The following is a 27,436-nucleotide window of genomic DNA, read 5'->3' as shown; positions in this document are numbered from 1 at the left end:
CATCTGGAAAGGCACCATCAGTGATGAAAGATAAAATACAGATTTAAGAGCAACATATGCTCCCATGGAGAGGATGTCTCTTTGGGAGAAGGCCTTGCATATTTCAGAAAGACGATACTAAACTACATACTGCATCTAAACAAGAAGTAAGGAAATTTATGTTTGGTTGATTATTTCTTTGTTGTAGCACTGCTTTTTTTTTTTTGTTTTGTTTTGTTTTGTTTTGTTTTTTCTGGTAAGTTTATTATAAAGCATGACATTGTAGTAGAAGAGTCCGGGTGCTTAACTGGCCTGCCTGCAGTCCAGACCATTCACCAACTAAAAACATTTGGCACTTCCTGAAATGAAACACATGACCAAGAAGACCCGGGACCGTTGAGCAGCTAGAATCCTCTACCGGAAAACATTTATCTCCCAAATGTCCAGCAGCTGCTCTCCTCAGAGCAGAGGGGATGCTGCGCAGAGGTGAACACGTCTTTAAAAAGTGGCCCAACTTTTTAAAGACTTGTGTTGCTGTCATCAAATTCAAATCGCGTGTTCCATCGCTGAGGTTCATTAAATAATATCAGCAGCGAAATATGAAGCATGTGTCAAACTCTTTGAGCAGCAGACCGAAGCCAGTCCGTCGGGGATGTGGGAGCTGCGTGTGATCCGGGTATCGACAGCATCGGTGCTGGATTGGTTTGGGCTGCAGACAAGATGGCCGAGAAGTGTCAACAGTGATAACTCTCGGTGTTTTCTGATGACAACAGTATTTAAAGGAGTTCCCAGCAGAAATGGGCTTATCTCAGAGTTCAGAAGTATCCGAAGGAGGGACGTATGGCTATCACGTGCACGCTGTAAGGCTTATAACGTGACTCCTTTGTCTTTGAAACTGGAGCAGCATGTACCGCAGCTTACCATGAATGCTAACAGGTAGCTAGCTTAGTAGTTGCGGCACAGACCTGACAGAAGTGGTGCGGTTTACGTGTTATTCCAAGTTAGTCAGCAGGAACGTATTTACTCACTGAGATTTTACGAAATAAATGTAACTTGCCGCAGAAAGTATTTTAAGAAGTCTGAGTCCACTGAGCTTTCTCCGTTTGAAACATTGAATAAATGTCCGCACGCTTAGGCAAGCAGAATAATTTGTAGCGCGACGACAGTGTTGATGCAAATAAATGTTTACCGGCCTACCAGGAACCGCTTTAATACAACCCTTTCATGCCGTAGCAAAAAAAAAACAACAACAACAAAAACAAAAAAACCCCAAAACAAACACAGCCAGTTCTTTGGGTTATAGTGCAGTGATGCTGAAATGATTAGTCGATTGACTGATAAATCGATCGAGGGCTCAGGAAGTATTTCAAGCTTTTTGAAATGTGCTGCTTATCTCCGGAATTGTTTGTTTTTGTTTGTTTTAACGTGATGACTGGGGCCAGCTAACCTAAACCATTACTCAAATAATTATAAAATGCATACATATATCAATAACAGCAATAACCAGTGGGCAGAAAAGGTTCATGTTTAGGTCTTCTGGCTGTATAGATGAAGCTCCAAACCTCTCTGTATTTATGTGGACAGGTGCAGCCAAATTCCCCTGCAGAGAATGCCGGTCTGCAGCCCTTCTTCGACTTCATTCTGTCTCTTGACAACAAGAGACTTGTAAGTTTAATTACAGCCACATACAGTTTAAGTTACTAGTTATTGACCATGATTAAAAGTAAATTTGATGAATATGAAAAAAAAGAAAAGGTTAACACACTTTTTGTTTGACTTCTTTAATTACTGTATGCCAGAATGAGGAAAATGACCTTTTAAAGGAGCTTCTGAAAGCCAACATGGAGAGAGCAGTGAGGATGGAGGTGTACAGCACTAAAACCACGAGGGTTCGTGAGTTGTTGGTGGTTCCCAGTAATATGTGGGGAGGGCAAGGTCTGCTGGGTGCCAGTGTTCGCTTCTGCAGCTACCAGGGAGCCAATGAAAACGTTTGGCATGTCCTGGTGAGTTGCATCAAAGATCTATGAAAATGCATTGGGCCTCACTGTGGTATCAGCCTCTCTAGCTATGAACCCATTATAAGCTTCTTCTGTTTCTGCTTTCTCCCAGGATGTGGAAACCAGTTCACCGGCCGCGCTGGCAGGGCTTCAGCCCCACACTGACTACATTGTTGGGGCAGATCAGATTTTGCAAGATGTAAGCTTTATTTTAGAATCATGCAATGCTGATTTTGCTACCCACTGTGATCCTATGTGGATCATGAACATGTAAAATGTGCACCTTCTGTAGTTAATTCAGTTTGTCATTTGCAGTCAGAAGACTTTTTCTCACTGATTGAGGCCCACGAAGGGAAGCCCGTGAAGCTGCTGGTGTACAACACACAGACAGACGTCTGCAGAGAGGTGGTGGTCACACCAAACGGAGCATGGGGAGGAGAGGGCAGGTATGGGAAAATACATGGGACAGTATACAAAAGATGGATGTAGCCATTGATGTGTCACCAACTGGCTTCTGGACTCCACATTCTGAAGCCCATGTTAGTGTTTTGGCACTCACCGTGCTTTTTTTTTTCGAGGCTGAAGTAACCATATCAGCTGAACTGGCTAAGCTTTCTTAAGTAATTTAATTGTAAGACAGAGTAAAGGAAGATGGTCTGTTTTCTTTCAGTCTAGTGTGGGTTATGTTTATGTAAATTTAAACAAGGCATTCCCCAGGTAGACTTTCTTTTTTTTATTATTATTATTTTGGCCTTTTTGTGGCTTTATTTGACAGTTTTGCAGTGTAGAGAGACAGGCAAGTGGGAGGAGAGAGATGGGGGAAGACATGCGGTAAATGGCGACAGGTATACCGCCTGCTCATCGGCTGAGCCACCCTGGCCCCCCCAGGATAGACTCTTACTTGCTGATGTCCTTGCGTGTTGCAGGTTATAGTATTTCATGTGTAATAGATAGTCTTATTTGGTCTTAAATAATCTGAAAATGTTTGTTCATAGTTTGGGTTGTGGCATTGGTTATGGTTATCTGCACCGAATCCCTGCTAATCCGGACGTATCAACAGTCAAGCCTTCTGCCCCTGATCCTGAGGAGAAACCCTCTCCAAATCCGCCTACACATGGATACACAGAGGTGACAGTAAAATACAACAAATCCTCACATTTGAGAAGCTGACACCAGTCAATGATAGCGTTCACTGTATGTGTGTGTCTCCAGGCACCTCTCATGGCACCTTCAAGCCACAGTGAAGAGTTAAACCTGGAGCAGGTCACCCTCGAGGAAACTTATCTACCTCCACCCATTCAAAGAGTCACGGAGCTTGGTCAGTTCAGACACTGGCCTGTTTAGCATCTTATTGTATTCATGAAAATCTTACCAACAGGTGGGTGGTATTGTTTTAATTTTCCAGGTTTTTCTGATTCTGAAGTGGCAGTGATGAACCCCGACCCTTCAGATTTGGCGGACAGGCTGGATCTGTCCATGTCATCCATTGACATGACCAGCACATCACTGGCTATGCATGAGGAGAAGGATGGCGATATATCTGGTGTTGGTAAGTCAATATGGCAGCCGTTCATATCAATGTCGAGGTACTTTTTTCAGTTTTAAGAGAAACTAGAAGCACTCAGAGAGCGCAAACCTCCGCCAAGGCCATAGGGTCACTGACGCTGTAATACGTGTATCTAAATGCTGTGAAAATCTTTCCCAGACGCTAGGATCATCTGAGCAGTAAACAATAAAAAAATGATCGTCGCCTCACTATGTTTGATAGAACATGTCACTATGTTACACTCTAATTTTTTCAGGCTTTTGTGCCTTGTGTTTCGGAGTTAGAAGCTAAATTATTAAAATCCCCCTATCCCGCAATAGTGAAGAATCCTTAAAAAAAATTCCTGGATCCAGATCGTGATCCGGATCACCGCCAAAATTTAATCACTTCTTCCTCTTGTCATTTCCAACCACTCCACAAAATTTCATCGAAATCCATTCATAACATTTGGAGTAATCCTGCTGACAAACAAACAAACAAACGCGACCGAAAACATAACCTCCTTGGCGGAGGTAATAATGTTGTAATGTATATGTAGTTCTGTCATCCACATCTGTTAGACTACATTTGCTTTCCTATTGTGCAGAAGAGTTGGAAGGCAGTGTTGTGCTCCCATCACCAGCAGACCACCAGAATGAGCCACACGAGCATAGCTCGCAGGCAGCCATGGACTTCACCTCTGCCCTCGCTTCTGCTGAGTCACACATCCCACCAGCTGGGCCCTCCCACTTGCTCACAGAGTCCACAGAGCCACAAAGCTCTCTTATTGAGTCTAGTGATAGCCAAAGTCCAACTATAGGTGCGTTGTCTTTTTCTCTTGACCCTTCTGAGCCTTCTCTGCCACCTGAAGACCTTCCTCGCCCTTCTTCTGTCGATCTCATCCCATCTTTGGCTGCTGATGACTCTATCGCAGACAGGTCTCCTCCTCAGGCCATCGAGGATGCACTCGGGTCAGCGGATAAGACAGCAGAGCCTCTAGATGTGGCTTCTGCTCACCACTGTGGCAACGAGCATGATGATGATGATGATGAGGAGGAGGAAACCGAGAAGCCACATTTTGAGTAGGCTTAAATCAAGCCAGAAAAATGCAAGGTGTTGTTGACAATCACTGGTGTTTTTTAAAGATATCAGAATAGATGGTGGGGAAACCCTAATCTTGATAGTCTGCATGCATGGCTGCATCAGCAGATTGGTTACACTACAAAAACCAGCTACTGCATTAACACATATGAGAAAAAAAAAAAAACTTTAAGGCACTGTAGTAATCTTTGTCTTCTATGTGAGAGTTTACAGTTACTTCTTATTTGTAAGTCAAAACAGTTTTAAAGTCAACTCTTTTTCCTCGCTAGGTGCAAAATTTGATTATACGGGTAATGAGACTTTGCTTCTGGTACACCAGTGTGACAGATACTTGAATACTTACACATACTGCAAAGCACAGCTGCACCTTTCTATCAAGAACACTATCAATATTTTTGAAGCTACTAGAGCACTGGCCGCTTAAATTAGTTGTCAAAGTCTTGCCAGTGGTGCAGTTCCATTTGTTAATGTTTTGCAGAAGCAGTTTAAACACTTACCCAAAGAAACACTTTTAATTATAAGACGCAGGACATTTCGTATCCTCCGTGTTTGACTTTAAAGGGCTTTCGCTGTGGGATGATTTATTAAAATGGTCAGTGCAGGTTTTTACAGTATGTTTTTAACACTATATTTAATTAGATTTTATTCAATGATGTACTTTGTGATGAGTTTAAAAGACATTTTTACTGCTGTATAGCCAGATTTATGCCCCCATCTATTCAAAAAGATTTTCTCCTTTTAATCTGTGACCTATGCAACACTAGATTAGCACTGTCTTTAAATTGACAAATCATTCTTAATGTAAAGAAGCATTTGGTAAATGTAAGACTGCTAACTTAGAAATACTTGAGTAATGATTGTTTGTTGTTAGGGGGCATCTTGATAGTTCTAATTGTTCCAGTAGGTGCTAAAATAGGTGTGTAAAATAAAGAAAGGTATTTTGCAGATGTTTTTAATCAATGAATTGTCTGTTTTATTAGGAATGAGTGCAGAGTCTTGATGAATGTGGAAATGGGTGAATCTTTGATGGTTAAACAATCATATCACTTTAAAAAAAAAAAAAAAGAAAGGGTCCCTCGTTTCTCTTATTTCACACTCATTGGCTCAACACAGTACAACTCAAGAAACATCCATTTATAATCCCCCATAAAACCTGTGATTGTTAAACCATTCCAATTTATTTCTTTGAATGCCTAAAATATACATATTTCACAAATGATTACAATAAGGGATTTTGCAGAGTTATGGCCTAATTATTGTACCCATCCTGGTTTGTTTTGGCCAATTAGCGCTCACTCGATGCATCCTCCCTCCTGCTGTGGCATCACACACACACTCATGGCAAAGTAAACTCCAGAAAATTTACAATGAAAAGAAATGTCGTGCTTGGTGACACACCAAGCGACAGATAGGTGTTAGCATTTATTACACTTTGGTGAAGTTCCCACAGTGGCTGAATGTTCATGTTATCTCAGATGAGATTCCCCTTCAAGTTATATTTATGTTCCACTGAGCTCCTATTGAATCTAAATGAAATATACATTAGGAACAACCCTCGCTGTCGTCAGTGTCGATGCTCGTGAGCCAAACGCAGAGCACGTAAGCATGAATTACTGTTGAAGATATATACCCTATATATAATTTGCCAATTGCTAAGATGACTTAGACAACTACTAACATTTTTCAGAGTAAACCGCAAGTTTCAGGTTGCAGTGACCATAACAAATGCAAATCTTAACATTCAAGTCATTCAGCATTCATGACCATGAATGTTCTGTAGGGATTTGGAAAAATAATTGTTTTTTTCTTTTGTTTTTTTTAAGTAACTGTACAAGAGCAAAATAAAACTGCTGCAAAACCAAAAGGAAAAAAAAAAAAAAGTAATTTAAATGAAAAATGTTGTACACATATTTACAAAACAAAGAACATTCAATCCTTTGAGAATAACACCGCTAAAAATAAAAAGACAAAGAGGAGTGCTTCTGTCAATGAGGTTCAAGCTCTGCACTAACTGATCTCTAAGCCGAGGTTAAGTTCAAGTTAACGTGGGCGATGTCGACAACAGAACTGAGGAAGATTTTCTTTGAAGGACTGTGAGGCTACCCAGAGACCAAGTGTACTCCTAAACTGGTGATACTGTTGAGACAGGAGTGGAGTGTTTGCAGAACAAGGACAGTGTCCCGGAATGTACTAGAACAGACAGTCTACTACATCCATGTGCATACATACACAAACACGTACTGCAACTTCAGTCGCTTCAAAATAAAATGCCAATCGGGGGGGGGGGGCAAACAGCAGTCAAAGATCTAAAAAATGCAGAGAGGAAACATTTAAGTCCATTCTTCAAACTCTTTAAAAAAAAAAAAAAAAAAAGAACCATCAATATGGACCACTTATTTCCCAGGTGTTTGTTGGCTGCGCCGGCCTGTCCTGCTCAGTTTCCTATGATACACCATGAGCCACGTCCTCACAAATTTTACTGGATTCTCATTGATACTGCGACTCTTGACCACACAATGGGGTTTAGGGTACTACATGTCAAAGGTGGGTGGTGATTGGCAAATGACAAAGTTCTGCTTTTAAAAATGACTTTCACGTGGACTTCTGCCTATAGTGAAGTGTCAAGTCCCCTCCGCTCTTCCAGATAAAATGTTTAACTGTTCGCAGGTCCATGTTGGGATCTAGCACCTGGATGAAAGACAAAAAACAAGGTGGTTACTAATATGAAAGAGAAGTTGTGGTAAGTGGATGCAGAGAGCATCAGTGTGCAAGTGACAGAAGGGAAAATGCTGGCGTGCCCACCTGGTCTTGACACATTAGCTCAATCTTCTCTTCAGCTAGCATGGCCATGTCCTCCTCCTTCTCCTGCTCCCCGGGTTTATCGTTGGTTGAGGAGCTGGTGGTCTGCGACTCATTGTCCAGGTTGATGATCTTCTCGTAAACATGCTCCATGACCTTCCTCACCTGGAGCATGTCACTGGCTGACAGACGGTCCCTGTGGGACAGAGGAGGTGTAGGGATCAGCTTTGAACAGGGAGGTTGCAGCATGCACTGCAGAACTGATATAACTGCATAACATGTTTTTTTGCTTGCTGAAATTCAAGAAGTTATAAACTTACTTTTTTAGAGTTTTTGCACCAGAGGAAGAATGAGGCTGGAGGTAGAATGGGATTTTGTTGAACTTGGGCATATTTTTCTAGAATAAAAGAAGGATACGATCTGTAACTCAAATGTAAAAACAAAATTTCAGTGCAAATGATGCATCACAATAGATGGCAAGAAAACAGTGATGCCTCCCCCAGAGAAAAACACTGTGATGGACTCGTAACACTGCAGGGTATTCTCTGGCTTTGAATGGGCCTGTTGGCGTGCGGTGGGGTGATTACGCAGCCAGGCAGACACAGCAAATGAAACCCCAATTAACCAGAGTGGTTGAATGTGGTTTTTACTATAAAGCTGGAGAGCTTTCTGTGATTTCTATCTGCAAGAAAACCCGAATCAGAAGATTTTTTATTATATTGTGCCAAAGTACACAGTTGATACCCTTTAATGCCTGAGCCACTGCTAAGTATAGAGGGAATCTTGGAGAGTCAAGTACAAATTTTCAGAGCTGGTTCTTTTTAAAACATAGTCTCATTGTATATTGAATTTTCAGTCACTAACAGTCAGTGGATAATTATTAGAACAATAAGAAGCAAGCTGTGCAGTTCAACATCTTTATACAGAAGAAAATGTTCGTTTGAAATATGCCTGGTTAGACAGTTGGTCGTGTCACAGGTGTAAATAGTACACTGAATGATAAATGAGTAACATTTTGCTGCTTCAGGATCAAAGCGCTGAATGTTCTGACCACCAGTAACTCATAACACTCATCAGTTGTTCAGTAACGACATGAGTAACAATTCTGCTTTTTAAGTTTCTAAGCAACTCACGGAAGTGCTCGTTACCAACATCTGTACTGCGTATCACACGTGTTGCTGTACAAACCCAGAAATACTGAATCTCAAACACAAATGCACGACTATTTTATGCCTGTTTTGTGTAGCTTTTAGTTCCTTCACACTATGAAGCCATTCACGCACAATATACTTATTAACACTCTGTAGTGTTCAGCAACAAAAGCAATCATGATTTTCTTCCTACAAGCTTCCAAACCAGTGAGCTGGAGAAAGTATGGTGGATGTGCTTGAATTATCCATGCCATGTTTAAAAATGAATGAAAGCGATTTTGGTGCAGCCTTTCGTTTTATAGTTTCCATCACCTTCACTATCAGCCACCTTTCTTCTGATTGGCTACCCTTTGCAAACAAAAGACTCAAACATTAGGTGCCACACTCTCCCTGAAATGGTCATTTTAAGGATATCCCCTGTCTTTCAGGGATCCAACAGTGTCACAGGGACTGCTATCCACTGATCTAATGGTTTGAAACTTTGACCTAGTTTAACATGATCAGCAACCAGTGTAACAATACGTATGGCAGGATAAAAGACAACCACAACAGGTCGCCTTAAAGAAACGATGAAGGGAAAAGAAAGAAGGGAGAGAGGTTTGAAAATAATAATAAGCAGGGATACTCACATCTACAGTTATATCAATAACCCACTGTGGGACTGTCTCATTCAGCAGCATGGATTCAGTCTCTCCACCTGAATCTCTACATAGCAACCTGCAACAGGAAAACAAAGAAGATCGGCAAAAGAACGCTGAGGTGCGAAAACCATTTAACATTTGACCTTAACGGACATGCTAAAAGCTTGTTGGTGAGACCTTACCTAAAAAGAGTTCTGCCTCCTGCTTCTCCAAAGATGACTGGTGTGTGTGGTGGCACCTGGAAATATCCGTTCCCTTTCTGGACCCTGTTCTCTTGCTCTCCGTTCACTGAGGGAACAAGAACATAATCTTACTGTAAGACAAACTTGATGACATGTTGGCTAGAAACTGCTCAGTGGCATCAGCAAAGTTTGCAGCCAACTCGTGTTTGAGGCCAAGTGGATAAAAGGACAAGTGGAACAACAGGAGAAAAAAAAAAAAAGATGCCTCGATGACGCTCCTCTCACTGCAGACATTTGGCAGTTTGGCTGATTTAATTATCCAGTGAACGCACAAACAATCTCCTCACCGTGGTTCACCTCGTTCTCTTCCTCGTCCATGGGGTTGATGCGGGTTCTGGGCCAGAACTCCAGCAGAGCCTGAAGCAACAGTCCACCCAGGTTCACTGCAAAGAGAAACGGTTAGCATTGTGTAATGGTACCTTAAGACCCGTGGTTCTGCATTACTGAACATTTATTAATATAAAAAATGTGATCTCTTACACTTTGGATCAGATCCATCAGAACTGGAAAACCCTGCATCCTTTGCAGACACCCAGGCAGCAAAGCAGTCGCTCTCATCCAAGGTGATAGTGAGCATCTGTTGGGAAAAAGCAGAATAAACCAGGTGAAATTAGAAAACAACACGAATGTCAAAGTGCATGAAGAGTTCCTGTATTACCACATTTGAAACTCACCCCAGTTTTCAGATCAACAGAGAACCAGTTTGGCACATAGACCATCTTGAAGCGCTTTTTAATCTCTTCATCAAATTCCACTTTCCCCAAGTCTTCACCTTTACATGCCTGAAGGTCAAATGTAAATACACAAAGTCATTTCAAACTACAGATATCTACACATGTGCAGTCACACAAGGCTCATTTGAAGAAGTTTACTTTAGTCCACACAAATCTATCAGCTCATTCAGGCGGATGAGCACTAATGAACCACAGCTGTGTTCATTCAGGTTCCCTCAGTTCTTCTTCCTGACCAACGGCCCCACAAAGATTCAAAAGTAAGGCAAAATATCATATATATCACATACCATAAATATCTTTATCATTAATGCTGCAGTGTGTAGTTTACCTTTAGGACGTCCCAGAAAGCCACGTTGTTGTTAGTGTCTTTGGTGAGTATGTGTCTTTTGTCATTCAGAATGTGGCACTGAATAATACTGGCACCTCCTGCAACATCAACAAAGCTTTTACTTAACAAAATATCAGGAAAGAAGGATAGTACACGTTCATATAAAAACCAGAAGTACCCTTGATGACTTGTTCTGGCTGAGTACACAGTGGTGTCAGAGGAGTGCTGCAGTCGTTGTCGTACTCCCCTGATGATCTGAAGTTGTGCATTCCCTTTAAAGACTAAACACACACACCAAAAACAAACAACAGTGATAATTAAAGTTATAATAATTGCTTCCTCACTCCTTTATCTCGTGTGTATTACTCACAGAATCACAAAGCTGGTTTTAAATTTTACTTGGACTGCAGATGGATTACAGCTGAACAGAGTTAGGCGTGGCCACATTAACATATACTCCATACTCTACCACACTGACAGTGGATCAGTGATCTCAGAGATGTCACGCATGCTTACCCATTTATTAACGGATGACTTGGTGGTGGAGACCCAGATTGCTGGAGGTGGGTCCGCAGATCTGTCCAGTTCCATCTGAGCAAGAGAAAGCAAAAATACTGAACGACTCTGGGACGCATCTTTTTACCTTTTAATATTATGATCACATTTATCCTAAAATAAACTGCTAACAACAAAGCATGGTTGCACAGTTTATTATGCAGTTATTACAAAAATCTAGCTCTGGCTTTCTGGATTCTTACTTTGAGCACTGGAGCCTTCTCCTCACAGATGAGCACGCGGATGTCTGGGTTACGCAGATCTGTGCAGTAGATTTTTTTGTCTCTGCCTCCAGAATATACGTGTGTAAAGGCCTCGTTGACCTGCAGGGCCCAAACCCCTTCATCGTGCACACGGTAGGTGGCGATACACCTCTGCTGGCCAAGGGACCAAAGGCGAATGGTCCCGTCTGAACTTCCCGATAAGCACTGCAGGGAGGGCCGGCAACTTTAAATTTAAAGCTCTACTGTTTGACAGCTGCTACATTTTAGATCATTTAACTCACCTGAGTGCCATCTCGATTCAGCAGCAATGATTTGACGTTGTCCGTGTGACCTTTTAGCTTCATGAGCTTTGCACATGTTCGAGGATCCCACACTCTCAGAACCTGAACGAGGGCAGAAGAAGGGAATAACGACAGGCACTTATTCATTATGTTCATAACCAAACTGAGACCAAATGCATCAGTAAACAACTCAAAGCACGTCCGTCTTCACTCTGGTTTTAAGCTAAAATGGAATTCCACTTTCACATGTTTTGTTTTCTGTCTCTTTCATCCTTGTGGAGGAATTTTGACCCACTTTTTGCTTCAGTTCATTGAGGTTTGTCAGCATTTATTTATGCACATCTTTCCCCAGGGTACCCCCCTCTGTCCCAGGTAATAACTGTTTCTTATTAAAACAATCTTGAGATACAGGGTGATAGAACTGAATAGACAGCAACAGTACCAAGTACTGTCATGGTTGCATAAATTACTTTTATATATGCACGCACGCACACACACACACACACACTTCAGATGACGAGTTACTTCAGATGCTAGAATATGGAGCAAATTCCTCTTTTACACAGTCTTGCAGTCTTTTTGAAGGGGAACATACAGATTTTACACAGTGTTTTTGCAGCCTTTGGGGAGTCAGACAGCATCTTAAAGCAATGCAAAAAGCCTTCTGTGGCTCCATAAGGAGCTCTGTCATGTCTGATAATGATGTCACTCCAGCCATGTAGGCTACAGAGGTGAAGACTACAAGTTAGAATATGTAGTAATTCACGTTGCACTGTTCAGGTTTCACTTTTAATGAGAGGAAAATAAAACAATTATGAACACTTTAGGGCTCAAACTGGGGGAAAAGGCTAGTAATAATCCACAGAGGTCCTGGCAGGCATAAAAAACATTAGTTATCATTCAGTAATTATAACTGGTAACTGTGATGCTCCTGAGAGCCACAAAAGACTTTACATCAATGTATCAGACAAACTTTGTAACATTTTCTTCACTGCACAGCATTTATTAAATGATCTTGTATGACACAGTGTTGTTAAAGCTTATTGTCCTTTTTTAAAATTACTGTAGTTGCAGAGACAGATTGTTGCTCAGTGAAGCTGTTTATGCCTCAGTATTTTTTTTTTATTTTTTTTAAAGTTTGCATTTATGCCTCTGTGTAATTTCAGCTTTAGCACTTATAAATTCAACATGTGTTTACGCACACACACACACCCGCAACAAAATAGCCTAAATTTTTGCTACCTACAAATATGTTAGGCTCTAGTTTTAACCAAATTAAGTTGATTTTTTTCTACATTCTGGTGTGTGTGTGTGTGTCACCAACCTTTTCTGTGGATCCTGATACAATGACTGTGCCCATCTGGTTCATAGCCAGACTGTAAATTGAATCCTTGTTCCCACTCAGTGATGAGGCTGTTTGAGAAAAATTATAATAAGTCCAGAGGTACAGAATAACTTTGAGAGAAACAAAGTTCATGCTGAATACAAATCGCAATCATTTAAACGTCAGTGTGTAGAGGAAGGAAAAGGGCGCAGCTGTCAAACTGTGAAACCTTTACTTACTGGTGACAGTGTTGTTGGAAGCAGTGAGTGCTGTTAGTGTGTTCACATCCCAAAGAAAGATCTGCCGGTCCAGACCTGCCGATGCTACCAGCTCCTTGTCCTTAGCATAAGCCAACGCTTTCACGTAGTCCTTATGTGTTCGTAACGTGGACATACAAAACCCTTTATGTGCGTTCCATACTTTGACCGTCGTATCTGATGATGCAGATATCACTGGAAAAAAACAAAAGCTTCAGTCAGAAATGAAGACTGTAAAATAAAATGCTGATTAAACTGCACAGCTTAATAAAACTCACATGTTTTTCCATTGCAACAGAGGACTATGTCATTAACCCAGTCCGTATGATGCTCCATAGATGCAATATATGGGTCTTGCTACAATAACATAGAGGAGAAGTGCAGTTAAGACAGTTTCAGCCATGGAGTTGAGAATGAGAAAAAGTAATTTATGCTAAAGCAGCTGCTTAATGTAAAATGAATAGACTATTTTAGTTTAAGTGAACAGGGAGAGAAGCTGTACTTTGTGCTGGTAGACGCTCCATATCCGGATAATGGAGTCCCTCCCTGCAGTGAAGAGCCGGTTCAACGCAGGGTCGAGCTGGAGTGCATTCACCCCGTTTCGATTGTACTTCTCCACCTCATCTCTAATGACATATGACACCTGGAACACACAGAACAGTAGGCACTGGGGTCACACTCCTATCTCGACCTCCTCTGGTTTGACCCACAACACGCCCACCCTTAATCTTAACGCGTTTCACGAACTTGCACTGTGAGGACCTGCAGAGTTATCAAGACAACACTGAGCTTAACTAAATGTCACACACACACTGGCATTTAATGCAAACCAGTTGCGGTTTGACAAATTAACTAATTTTAATGTGCGTTCATGTGATAGCAAGGTAGGGGTTCATGAGAGAACCAACAAGACCCGTTCGTCTCACTAGCAATTAGACGGAGCCCGGATACAGTAGCTAGCTTAGCCTCCGTCAACGCCGTAGCAGCTTAAAACTGCAGCGAAGGCAGGACTTTAATCGTCTGTATTGACCGGCGACATTTGTAACTATCTTATAAAGTATTATACACGTGCTTATATGAAAACTGTTTGCAAACGCATGGAGTCATTTGGACGCAACCATTAGCACACGACGCTAACGGCTCACGCAAGCTAAGCTAGCTAGGTTAGCCGGCTTGAGTCATGACACATAACAGCAGCGGTGCCCTGTACAGGTTCTTTTTACTCTCGATCAGGTGTTCGTGAAGCACCTCTTTAAGCTGGAGTCCCTGATGTTGCCGTTACCACACATTTATCAAAAACGTAACTCTTCTAATTTACCTGCACTTTCCTCCGCCCAGCAGCATTTTGCCTGTGATGCGTGGCCATCTTGCATGTTGACAGTCAATTCATGTGATGCTACATCCGGAAAAAAAGAAAACATATACACCTGGGCTTTCTGGGTAATGTGGTTCTACATTGTTGTTCACTTTTAACGTAGAAGGTAAACTTTTTAGCCCACGGTCACCCCCGAGGATGGATGTCCTTGGCACGGTGGCTGGCACATCTGCAGGCTGGGCAATCATCACGCCTGTATTATTATATAATATGCAAAAACCCAGCTTTGAACTGTTTGACCTGCTGCCCTCTGGCAGGCGCCACAGGTGCGCCAAAACAAACAGACTCTAGAACAGCTTCAAGCATAACCACTCTGACATCACACACGCACTGATACCAGGCTAACTGTGCAATACCAGTTTAATGTGCAATATCTATCATTTCCATACCGTTTCCATACTATGCAATACTAGCAATGAAATGCTCTGACGGCTACTCTCACGCTATAGCACATAAATATAATCTATAATATAATCAAGAATATAATCAGAATTTACACTGAGGTAAAATGGAGGTGGAATGATTAACAAAATATAGTCAAAATAAAATATATAAAAGTAACAAAATATATACACTAGAATATACATACATATATCTTTTTATTTTATTTTATTCTATTTAATTTATTTTATATTAATTTATTTTATAGCTGAATTCAGAACTGAGTATTTTAAGTATTTTTATTTTTCACTTTTCCACATGTCTAGCCTGTGCCTCAACCTTGAAGCGTACTTCTGTTGTGACTATTCTGAAAAACTGATCTGGGTAAACTATAGGCGGGCTTTTTTTTTATCCTTTATCAGAATTACTTTGAAAGAGACTTACAAATGTCCTCAGTTTTCCTTTATACCTTGATGTGCAACAATGACCTGTGTGCGTGCTGATGAAATTGCAGCCTGAAAGGTGAGTGTGCGCGCAATGCTCTCATTGACAATCTCCATGCACAGTAGGTATTTTTGCTGACCCACGCAGATAGAAAGTCTATTAACGGACACTAGAGGGGGTAATACACTATCATGAAATATACAAGTAGAGCAGGTAAACCCAAACGTCCTCAGTCTACTGGAAAGACAGAATTAAATTCTGAGGACCACTGATGTGAAATCACGTCATTTTAGGGCCCATTCAAGGTGTTGATTCCAAACCAAATCAAACAAACAAAAACAGACTTCACTGGACCGTGACTGCAGTGAAATCAGTCTATGGCTGTTATTCACATGCTTGCCTCGGCTCGTTAAATCAAATAAAAAATGCTTTGTGTGTTCAAAAACCGTGTATGAAAGTTGAGGCACATGAAATGTGGGCGAATGGATTTCGCTCTAATTTAAGCAGCTTTTTGTAGAAGATCAAATCTTCCCCACGGAGACTTTTTCCAGAAGCAAAGTCAGAGCTTCTTTATGGTCCCTGTACCACAGCATACTTGCGACGTGGTGATGTGGTAAAAGTGCAGCACGCATCATGTTTGAGAGTGCCATGGGACGCCTATAGCACGGTAATCCTCTGTGGCCCCGCAGCAGTCCTCCCTCCCTCACGCTCTCTTGCTCAAGGGCAAATCGAGACGCGCGTCTGCCGCCGCTGCGCAGCTGCTGAAGACAGCGCAGCATCCTCCACGCCCTGCAGCTGGAGACTTTTCCTACATGGGATGAAAACCAACGGGCCTCACGAATGGAAGGAAAGAGGACGAAGTTTTACTTACATCGCATCTGTGACAGCTTTCAAAATGTCCAAAATAGGGTGATTGCAGACGTCCGGCGCTTACCCAGAAGTGAGTTTTGACCACTTTACTTTGGATTCTGGTGACACTTTTCTGCCCCGTGGACTGGAGTTTGGATCCATGATGAGGCGAAGTAAGCCTTGAAAAGAAAACATGGATTTTGCACGGAGGGTTTGGCTGTTCCTTCTTCTAAAACCCGTAGAACTTAATTCTGGAAATTATGCTGTAAATCTCACAGTTTCACACGTAAGTATTCTGCACTAAATCCCCATGTGGCTCCTAAAAAGGAAGCCAAACATTTTATACGGCAGGAAATGATTGGCACAACCTGTTGGCTGTTTCTTTTCTCCTTTTGCTTTTAACTGTAGCTCCCTAAGGACACTAGCTTAATGGAGAACTTCGCAATACTCGATCAAAAAAAAAAAAAAGTACGCAAGTTTAAAAGTCCGGTTTTAGGCTTAGGTTCGTTTGGAAATTCGCCTCAAAGAGGTGAATTTTTCATTTAGGAAACAGTTCCATGGCCTTAGCAACCACTCAAACGACAGATTATGTAATGATATCTGAGGCCGTGATTATTACGCATGTCATCATGACATCCCAAACCAGATTTTGACGCCGAAAATCTCACCAATCCCCTTGTTTAATGTGACTCATGCAACTTGTGATAAGTTGCAATATTCCCCTGTTTTTTGTTTGTTTGTTTGTTTGTTTGTTTTTTTGGGGGGGGGGGGGGGGGGGGGGGTCAAGTAATATTTAAACCCTGGCACTTAAGAGCCTTGAATTGGTATTTATACTATCATATGTGTGATCACTTCACCACTGTCTCATTTTATAGGCCTGTCCTTTCTGTATGCTTGGATTTTAAGCTATCTTCTTCTGCAATTACACTGAAAGGTTTCTGCCAAAGAAGTAGGTCATCAGTTCAGGCTGCGCACCTCAGATCACAGTATGAAGCTCTGAGAGGGAGCTGGACATGTAACATGGGCAGGAAGAACATACAGAGGGCACACTTCAATTTAAGCCTATAAACACAAACAAAGGAGTCTTCAGTCAAAAAAAAATAATTTGAGTATCTGTGATGGTCAATGACTGAAATGCTTGAATTCTCCCCAGAGTAACAACTTTAGTTTCCCGTCAAAACAATCTTGAGCTATAAGTTGATAGAATTAAATAGCAACATCACAAAGTACTGTCATAGTCATGTAAATAATGAGCATAAAATATGTAAAAGAAAAAATTACACACACACACACACACACACACACACACACACACACACACACACACACATACACACACACACATATATATATATATATATATATATATATGATGGGGAGCATTTTCTAGAATACACAGTCTTTACAGTCTTGCAGTCTTTTTGAAGGGGAGCATACAGATTTTACAGAGTTTTTTTGCAGCCTTTGGGGAGTCAGACAGCATCTTAAAGCAATGCAAAAAGCCTTCTGTGGCTCCATAAGGAGCTCTGTCATGTCTGATAATGATGTCACTCCAGCCAAGCAGGTTACAGAGGTAAAGACTACAAGTTAGAATATGAGGTGTAGGTGCTGAGTTAATAAAATGAGTTAGAAATGACAGAAAAAATGAATTTAGGCCGTAGACTTATTACACTGGAACCTTTACTATGATGCAGTAATTCACATTGTGCTGTTCAGTTTGAAGGTTTTGAAAAATGAACTCAGAGAATGGAAGAAGGCTATAAAGGCTTTGTTAAGGTTGGTTAAGGCCCGACATTTGTGTGGAAATTTGACACCTAGACAGGAGTGCTGAGCTTCCATCGAAGATGATCCGTGGATGTCAGAACAACGTTTAAACTGTGCTCTGAAGTTCATCTGAATATGTTTTTCAGGCAATAATAATTGTTTTTCATATATAAATGCTGGTCTTAGAGAACTTAGAGATCATGCCATGAAAACCTGAATTTTGACAAATTCTAGTATAGTTACAATTATTTATTACACCTTTTTTGTGAATAGATTCAAAGTTTACTTGTTTTGAACTATAGAGAAACACAGTTTTTCCCATTTATTTAAAATAATGCTTACCTTTCAAGCCCATGAATTATAGCACCCTAAATGCATGAGAAAGAGGCTAGTAATACTCTACAGAAGTCCAGGCAGGCTTAAAAAAAACATTAGTTATCATTGAGTGATTATAATTGGTAACTGTGATGCTCCCGAGGGCCACAGAAGACTTCACATGAACGTACAAAACACAGACTTTGTAACCTTGTATTCACTGCGCAGCATTTATTGAATGATCTTGTATGACACAGTGTTGTTAAAGCTTATCGTCCTTTTTTAAAGTCACTGTAGTTGCAGAGACAGATTGTTGCTCAGTGAAGCCATTTATGCCTCAGTATTTTTAAAAATGTACTTAACACAAGTTAAAATGTGCATTTATGCCTCCGTGTAATTTCAGCTTTAGAATCCAGCACTTATAAATTCAACCTGTGCTTTAAAAGCAAGTTTTGTTACCTTTAAGTTATCAAGTAGGTTTGTCTGTATGCACCGCACCTCAGAGATGAAACCAGGGGTGTGTGTTGTGTGGGGCTGTAGTTGTGGCCTGTCAGTAGGTTGCAGCCTAAACTGCTCTGCCTCTGTCCTGTCATAATGTTCCATATTAACCTACATCAAAACAATGGTAAATGTTGGCGTTATCTGATGAGAGGAAAACAAACTATTGCTTTTTTAAAAAATGTATTCATTTTTTCAGCTTTCCATTATAATGATTTAGAACAGTCGTGCTGCAGAATCCGTGCCACAGTGTGTGTGGTCGTGCATGCATATGCATGTGAAAACTGCCAGTGCGTGGCTCTGCTCTACTTTCAATCTAATTATCTTAATTATTTGCACTGCTGATGACCACAGCACATCTGGCTGTTATGGGAATTAAATTTTATTCAACTAAAATGAGTGAAACACTTTACAACCATTTCCTCCTACAAGTAAGCTGGCATGCAAAACAAAACTGTGCGTGCTGGCAGTTTGTCCTCTCTGTGTATTTAGATTCAACTCATTGTGCACACAACGAAATGATCGTTCCAGATCACTCATCCAGAGACGAGCATCTGCGGTCATGCAGGCAGAGACCGGCGCTATCGTTAGGCAATGTGGTTTAAGTGTCTTGCCCAAGGACACAACGCAGCACAGGGACGGGGGCTTGAGCCTGCAACCTTCCGGCTGCAGGCGAGCGCCTACTCACTGCACCACTGCCACTAGTTATAATGTTCATGTTGAGTTTGTATCATGCATTCATTACTTTTATAGACAATATATTAGGGCTCTGTTCCTCTGACAGATTCGTCACATCCTGTTCTGTCACCTCATGACAGAAATATCACTGCTTTGAACCTGTTTATCTGCTTTATGATGTCGCAAATGGACCTTAACCTCTTTATTTTGAGAGTAAATGGGAAAGCACTGGATTCTGTGTATGAGACGAGCTGATCTGAGATCAACCTGGGCCAAATAAGCAGATCAAGTGAAAGCAGATAACTAGCGTCTGGCTGGACGTGTGAAGGGATCAATGCATTTCAGGACAGGAGGAGATGCAAAACTCGCAGAGCTTAGTCAATACGAAAAGGATACAATGGTATTTCTCTGCCAAAAGGGGGACATAGAAATGTAATCCTCTCTTTGTAAAGCTTTTTCAGTTATTAAAATAACAGGCTGTCATGGATAAAATGTAGCAGTGAGTTTGTAATAGTGGAAATGTCTTTAGCATTTATCTTTATTTATGAGTAGATTGTGGCTTTAGCCTCTGATCAGATGACCTGAAAACTGTCTTAATGCTTAGCCCATGGGAACAACATTTGCCATTAAGAACAAAGCAGATGTGCTGCTTTCAGGCTTGTAAACATCCACAAGTAGGATTCAGCGCTGTTCACGCTATATTTACTTCTCTGGTAAAAAACGAGTGCTGATGACCTGCAACCTGTCTCAATGCTTATGTCAATGTTTGCCAATAAGAACAAAGCGGATGTAGACTGTGGATTTGAGACGAGTAGGATTTCAAGCTGTTCAGCCTATATTTGTAATTCTCTAGTCCAAATAACCTGTTATCCTCTGATTTGTCTGAGGGAAACACTAAAATTAGCAACAGTTATTATTATACAATCTTTTTTTTTTATTTTAGTCTAATGCAGATTTAAAGTGTGAAAGTGCTTATGATATAAATAATATGAAAGAGCCCAGGTGATCTATAACATGAAACTGGAAGCTCAGAGTGAACAGAAACGTTTCATCCAACTACCAGATTTATTTATTGTTTCAACATCTTCCAGCTCATTGTTTTGCTTCTGGGGTCCATAATTTTACTGCTTTGGCTTTCAAATTTGTTTCCCGGGAGCTGTTTTCACCAAAGAAAAAAAAAAAAAAAAGCTCAGTAAAGTAACTGAATTTTTCAGAAAAGATGTGGTTAATGTTGTGAATGATCATTTTCTAAACCTAACAAAGTCAGCCTAAACCTAACCAAACAGTGGCCAAACAGCACTTAAAAAAAACCCTTGTATAATAGGTGAGCTATTTAAACCCAGAACTCCTACAGCATACAAACTGGTTAAAGTTTTGTGGTTGATAAGCTCCACCATCATGCCTCCCATGTTCAGATGCAGATTTTGTTGGTCTTTAAATGGTCTCTCCGTAGGTTGCAAAGACTTGTGCGTTTTTTAAAAATATATATTGTTTTGTAGTCATTAGCTAGAAATAGAAATAGAAACAGAATAGAAATAGAAATCCCTTTATTTGTCCCACAGTGGGGAAATTTCAATGTAGTAGCAGCAAGCTATTGTACAGAGACACAATAAGATACTATAAACACAATAAGAAAGTATAAAAAAATAATAATAAATAAGAAAATACAAATACAGAATATACAAATAAAAACTGTATACACTATGTACCGTATAGACATTATAGACAGCATAGACAATATTGACAATGTGACCAATCAAATGTCAGCAGTGTAGATATGTACATAGTAAACACTCTTATGTCTGGGAGCAGTGCTGGTTAAAAAGTCTCACTGCTGCATCTGCCATTCAGGCATAAGAATGTGTTGAAAATACCACATAGATCTGAACAGAGTGAATACTGGACTGTGATGAAAAAGACAATCATATGTCACACTTGGTAATAGCAACTTTATGATGTTACCTCTTTCTTCTTCTTCAGTTTGTGTTGAGCGTAGTGACAACAAAGTTTCCTAAATACATGGAAATTTATTATACAGGCCTTGGACTGTATTTTCTCTTCTTTCTGTCACCTGTTGCAGTCAGCAAGTGATCGCCATCCTAATCCTGATTCCTAATCCCTCTGATTTAGAACTCTGTCTGCCTTAGTCTGACTGAGAAACAGAAAGCTGGTGGTTATTAGTGACAGTCAACAATTTAGATCGTGTCTCTTAACCTCCTTTAGCACAGTCGTACCATCAAAAGAATAAGAGCTAATCCTGCTTGTGACTGAAGTCATCCAGTTACACAATGTTTGAAATGAACCATGAGAGGGCTTCAGTGATGTGTCTGTCCAGTTCATATATACCACAAAATTCACATCAATCTTACAGTGAAGCATTGCAGGTGAGACAGCAGCTAGCTAGAGAGAGCAGAATGGCTGATCAGGGTTGGTGAGTGAGCTGGCCATTTGACTAGCGAGCTGCACATTGAACCTGAAGATCGGGGGGCACAGGATTAGTTGCTAGCCTAAACAACAGGAGGAGTAACTGAGCAAGAACTGTAGCTCGACCATAGCAGCAGTACCACACTGGTAACTGAACAAGCTAGTGACAAATGGGGTGCAGAGCTCGTTCAAGCCTCACTGGTTTAGTCACAGCTGTGCAGTTGAATTGGCAGCAGCAGATGAACAGGATGCCGTACACAAACAAATGATAAACTGGACAAAGCTCCAGAGACTATGACCTGGATGACTGAGAATCTACACAGACATACCCACTATGATGTCATTTGAGATGTCCTGTTTTGAAGCCTCAGTTTTAGCATTTTGGCCTCCCCTACGTTGTTTATTAGCAATGCCTTGCTCTAAAAAACAGGAAGCCAAGTCAAAAGTTTTGAAAACTTCCCATATTTGCAGCTTCACAATATTTACACACTGTTATAGCTAATTCTGCCTATCATAAAAAACTGGTGAAACTTTTTGAAACTTACCTATTTAAATTTTATTAAAGCTTAAGTTAGGAGCGTTGCTGCTTTGACAGAGAAGTGAGTGCACAGACAAGTGTTGTCTGCTAGGATTCATATCTGCTAACTGGAATCACCAAAATGGGCCATTCAGTTGTTTTTGTGCTTTCTGGAGAAATTTAAAAGGAAGTATCTGACAAATTGTGTAGTCCGCTTTGTGGTTAAAAGTACTAACAGTCCATCCAAGAGGTGTGTGCTAAAGTTTTGATGAGTGAAATTCTAGCATTTTATTAGCAAGTTATATAGTTTTGATATCTGTGATCTGTGCAATGCACCCACACAGTCAGTGGATTCATCTCGGTAACCAAGCTTGCTAGGTTTAGCTGATAACTTACCTCTCCAAGCTTTTGTCCAGATATGTTCACTTCTAGCTCCAACTAACGTGGCAGACACCAATATGCTAATCTTGAGCCTTCAACATTGGGCTTCACAAATCAATAGGTAACTTTAAACTGCCTGTGTCCATCTTTTATATGCAGTCTATGGTATAGGTGCACAGACAATTGCTAATTAGTGGAAAAATAGAGGACAGACTTCATGGATGGGCTGGTAATGCTATAAATCTTGCAGCAAATGTGCCTCAAGCTGGATTCAGACATTTAATGCTGGCACAGAGAGTCAGACATGTTTAAATTCACTCGGTAACAGATGTGGGAGGAAGCACACCGAGCTGTAAAAGAGATACAGACATGAAGCACACTAAAGTTGATATAGCAAATGTGTTAGCAAACAGTGGTTTTAATTTTCAAAGCAGCCACTCTTTAGCTCTGTTTTGGTGCCCATCAAAATAAACATGATACTCAGTGCTTCACTAAGTAGCCACTAACTCTGTCTTTTTATTGTTTCATGATCAGCATGTATGGGTTTGAGATTTCACTAAAATTGCTGCCTTGTGCTACTGAAAATAGTGAGTTTTTTTATCTACAACAATCCTGTTAGCTTCAGTCATTTAAATACTTTTATTATTAGGTTATTTTGTTATTGCTGTATGTCCATTCCAACAAAGTAGAAATGGCTTTGGGTCTAGTAAAATTTCTTTTGAAATGATCTTTATTTTATTCATATATAATAATTATGTGACAGTGAACGAGTATTCCCTTAGCATCTGTGCATTTGCTATATTTTTTATTACCACAGTAATCAATTTAGCAGGAGTTACATATGTTCACGTTAATCTATTGTAGTGTGTTATAATCTGAGGCACGCATTCACCTTCTGAGTATGACTTCCAATCCAATTTACAGATGCTATTAATTTGTTGGGCCAACTACAGGTACAAAAAGATATTGGCAGATCTGATCTGATTCATGCAGTAACTGATACCATAAACCATTAGAAATGAATTATATTACTTATTTATTCTCACCTTCTTCAATTTTTTTTTGTGTGTCTTCGCTCTTTATTTCCCTGCCTGCAGCTGTAAGTAAATTCTAGTACAGGAGAATCAGGATGAAAAGATGGCAGCCATGCTGTTACCAACGGGTCCTGATGGCTTGCGGCGGTTCACTCGCGAATCCCTGGCTGCCCTGGAGCAGCGGATTGCGGAGGAGCAGGCCAAGAATGCCAAGCAGGCTCAGAAGAACGCAGAGCCATCGAAACCCAGGGCCGACCTGGAGGCAGGGAAGCAACTGCCACGCATCTACGGTGACATCCCACAAGAACTTATTGGGGTGCCACTGGAAGACATTGATCCGTTTTACTACAAGAACCAGAGGGTGAGAGCCTGAGTGTGTATGTGTGTGAGAGGCAGTTTGTGGCATGGGGTGCAGCACTAGTGGATGTAACTGTTCATTAGTGCTGCAACTAATGATGGATTAGTTGGATGGATTACAAATTAAAGGAATTGCAAGAACTGTTGGCCATGCTATGCTGGGAAAGAGGCATTTTTGGTGGCATGGTTTGGGTCCATTTGTTCCCCTTATAGAAGGAAGGGTTACTGTAAGTCAAGCTTGTTGTGGGTGATTACCTGTATCCTTGCTGAAACATTTTGATCCTGATGGGATTGCTTTTTGTTTTTAAATGGGAATCATGTGGCCTTCGGTCACAGCTCAGTTATAGTAAATACCTGTGGAAGATTTAAGCTCTCTCCACCACCATGATTTCCAGCCCTTTAGTAAAGTTCCAGAAACTTGAAGAATCAATGCAGAGGGGATCTGAAGTTGAATGGTTGCTTATTTGCATGGTTCGTGTGTGCAAAACAACATGTATTATCAAGGCTAATGTATAATGGTGACAACAACTCTTTTAGCTTGCTCAACAAATCTGCCAAAGATAATGTACAGCTTAAATGACATGCTCTGCATTTCTTGTAGTCTGTCTTAAAGAGACTCAAATGCTCATACATATTCATGCTTTAAGTAATCAGGCTGCAGCAGACTGAGTTAATGTGATCAAATGCTCAGAAATAGCATACCTCATTTAGCACGTAAAATATCAAATAAGGAAACAGAGACTCATTACATTTACCTCACACAGACCAGTCGTGCTGTCAGATCATCTCCACAAAGGCCCACTCTGAGCCAGGGAAAGCCCTCATTTACAGTATACTGGCTTCCTTTGACCAGCACATCCTGTTACTTATGAATATATTTTTAACAAATTAATTTCCACTCTTAAACTATTGCATCCCAAAAACGGTTAATAGGCTGAAAAATGAAGCTGTATGAGCAGCATGTGCGTCAGTGTTGCTACTGCAGAACTTTACTGCTACATTTTCCTGCATGTTCCCTGATGAATCTTCATCTGGGCTTGAACACGATATGGTAGCGAGCCTCCACAAGTGGTTATTTGCAGCAGCTAGCTGAGATGTGGCCTCTGTGACTGCTTCTCTTCAGATCTCTTGCGGATGCAGAAATAGGATTAGCAAGTTTTGATTTGCGGAGTCGGTAGATCAGGCTGCTGCCCATTAACAGGCCGTTTATGGAGAGATGAAAAAAAGGATGTAGCAGTCATTCTCAGGGTCTCTTTGTTTTGGCATGTGGTGCGCTGCTGGATAGGAGGATTATCCAAAGATGAAAAAATATTTAAATAAATGCCACATCTGTTGGGGAAAGGGTCAGTTCCCTTTGGAGTTGTCTCCATTATCTCAGCCGGCCTCACTAACAGCGTGGATGGGCACTCACTGCTCGTTCTTGGAGCCATAAGTGCTCGTGGTGAATATTAACACAGATAGTAGCTATATTGTTATCCCTATAAAGAAAACAGCTGAACTGCTGCTCAGAGCTGCTGCTGGGATCCTCTGTTGGGTACCTCTACATAATAATGTAAAAATCTTTCTCAGATGATGACTTTTAAAAAAATGTGAAGAATACTTGAAAATGTGAACATTTCTCAATAATGATATATTTTTCTTTTTTCCCTCCCTGCAGACCTTTATAGTAATTAACAAAGGGAAGGCCATCTTCAGATTCAGCTCCACATCTGCAGTTTACATATTTACTCCATTTCACCTCATCAGAGCGATTGCCATAAAGATTTTAGTCCATTCATATCCTTTTTGGTTCCCCAGTGCATGTGTCTCTTCCTGCTTTTATTTATTTGTTGAAGGCTCATATGTTTCTGTATTCTGCTACGCTTGAAAAAGGACTTTTTAAACCACAAAAAAAAGGGTGTTCTCTTTAAAGTAAAAACATGAATGTCATTTTCCTGACATGTGATAAAATGGGGATTAGACTGTGACTCAGATGTCCTGCTGTGAACTAACTAGTTTGAACCATTTATACTGTAATATATATATATATATATATATATATAGAGATATATATATATATATATATATATATATATATATATATATGTATATATATATATATATATATATATATATATATATATATATGTATATATATACAATGAAACATCCAGAGTCAGCTTCCTGCTGGCATATAAGCCAATTTGTAATATTTACCGACCCCCCCCACCCCCCCCCCCCCCCCCCCCCCTTTGCAGGTTTCTATTGGATTTTTCCATAGTCCTATTTTTGAAACATCTTTGTGATGGTTTTCTCTGGCATCGCACACCAAATCCTCTCATATCCCGCTTTTAATCTCTGAAATGAAATAAGAGCAAGGAGATTTCACATCATGTGATGGCTGCCTATTAGTTGTCAGACAGACGATTTGTTACATGCGGGAGGGAATTTTTCTGTGTTATAGATTTCTCTTTTATTATTGATCCTCAGAAACACATAAATTACTGCAACTTTTTAGGCTCTGAAGTGCAGGCTAAAACCCCTCAATACACAAACTATAGGTTCATTTTATAATGTAATTATACAATCAAATATTTGAAATTGTTGTCAAATGTTTTTAATGCTCATTCCAATGACTTTCTTATCATTTTATGCTAAAGCACTTTAATCTTTACAATAATCTGTAAAGATTTACCAGATCCTTTAGGATTTCAGTCCATATGGTAGATTACATTTTTCTACTGATTCAATCTTAAATGGAATTTGCTTAAACTGTTTTTACTGTATTTACTGTAGTCATGATGCTTTGGATACAAACAGTGACCATTTGCCCTAATGGATATATTTCACTGGATTATAATGAATCATTGTTTTTTTGTTTTTGTTTTTGTTTTTTGGATACATCGTTAACTTATCAGGAAAAACATATTTTACTGTAAAACTGTAAATCGCCATGTCACACTCTTTCCTTAACTCTCTTTTCACATTGTTTAGCTTGTTCATAATGTTCACTATCCTCACCAATTGTTTCTTCATGGCCATGTCTGATCCACCAACATGGACCAAGTACCTGGAGTAAGTTCATGCAGTTTTAAGTTGTCGTCTTGATTCAAAATTGTCTGCATATGTTCTAATGTGTAGTTTTGCTGGGGTTTGTTGCTTTATCAGTGGCAACTGCAGAATCAATTAACATGTAAGTATGAGGTGCATGTAATACTCACTGTGCTTGAAAACACCACATTTGCATGGTAAAAACAGGCTTGCGTTAAACCAAAAGAAAAAATATGAAAAATAATGTGTTG

At 40.3% G+C, this 27,436-nt stretch overlaps 3 protein-coding genes across 4 annotated transcripts in view; 2 read left to right on the top strand and 1 right to left on the bottom strand.

The window, feature by feature from the left end:
* Nucleotides 1-668: 668 nt before the first annotated feature.
* On the top strand, nucleotides 669-5,626 carry gorasp1a (golgi reassembly stacking protein 1a). Of its 2 annotated transcripts, none has more exons than XM_030751368.1 (9): nucleotides 669-839; nucleotides 1,564-1,644; nucleotides 1,779-1,982; nucleotides 2,089-2,175; nucleotides 2,292-2,422; nucleotides 2,972-3,104; nucleotides 3,189-3,294; nucleotides 3,382-3,525; nucleotides 4,109-5,626. In XM_030751368.1, the coding sequence occupies exons 1-9, from the start codon at nucleotides 777-779 to the stop codon at nucleotides 4,585-4,587; spliced, it is 1,428 nt and encodes a 475-aa protein (XP_030607228.1). In that variant the 5' UTR covers nucleotides 669-776; the 3' UTR covers nucleotides 4,588-5,626. The 2 variants fall into 2 exon arrangements, with proteins under 2 accessions (XP_030607228.1, XP_030607229.1); XM_030751369.1 differs by lacking the exon at nucleotides 669-839 and adding an exon at nucleotides 861-915 and having other exon boundaries at nucleotides 4,109-5,625.
* Nucleotides 5,627-6,011: 385 nt separating this feature from the next.
* LOC115795458 (WD repeat-containing protein 48) lies at nucleotides 6,012-14,696 on the bottom strand. The gene is made up of 18 exons (XM_030751367.1): nucleotides 14,457-14,696; nucleotides 13,641-13,781; nucleotides 13,417-13,495; nucleotides 13,121-13,333; nucleotides 12,882-12,970; nucleotides 11,558-11,659; nucleotides 11,256-11,480; nucleotides 11,014-11,088; nucleotides 10,676-10,778; nucleotides 10,498-10,595; nucleotides 10,110-10,217; nucleotides 9,916-10,012; nucleotides 9,723-9,818; nucleotides 9,376-9,481; nucleotides 9,182-9,269; nucleotides 7,722-7,798; nucleotides 7,405-7,597; nucleotides 6,012-7,290 (listed from the first exon to the last, which is right to left on the bottom strand). Exons 1-18 carry the CDS (start codon nucleotides 14,502-14,504, stop codon nucleotides 7,195-7,197), a joined length of 2,034 nt encoding a protein of 677 aa, XP_030607227.1. The 5' UTR covers nucleotides 14,505-14,696; the 3' UTR covers nucleotides 6,012-7,194.
* A 1,461-nt stretch (nucleotides 14,697-16,157) lies between these two features.
* The window catches only part of LOC115796257 (sodium channel protein type 4 subunit alpha B-like), a 42,608-nt gene continuing 31,329 nt past the window's right edge, over nucleotides 16,158-27,436 (top strand). The window contains exons 1-4 of the mRNA XM_030752577.1: nucleotides 16,158-16,473; nucleotides 23,862-24,159; nucleotides 25,813-25,931; nucleotides 27,120-27,209. Of these exons, the coding sequence (XP_030608437.1) occupies nucleotides 23,902-24,159; nucleotides 25,813-25,931; nucleotides 27,120-27,209 (467 nt within the window). The 5' untranslated portion in view covers nucleotides 16,158-16,473; nucleotides 23,862-23,901. The remainder of the gene's footprint in view (nucleotides 16,474-23,861; nucleotides 24,160-25,812; nucleotides 25,932-27,119; nucleotides 27,210-27,436) is intronic.

Source organism: Archocentrus centrarchus, chromosome 17, assembly GCF_007364275.1.
Source record: "Archocentrus centrarchus isolate MPI-CPG fArcCen1 chromosome 17, fArcCen1, whole genome shotgun sequence".
NCBI classification, from domain to species: Eukaryota; Metazoa; Chordata; class Actinopteri; order Cichliformes; family Cichlidae; genus Archocentrus; species Archocentrus centrarchus.
This window is presented reverse-complemented; position numbering and strand designations above follow the sequence as displayed.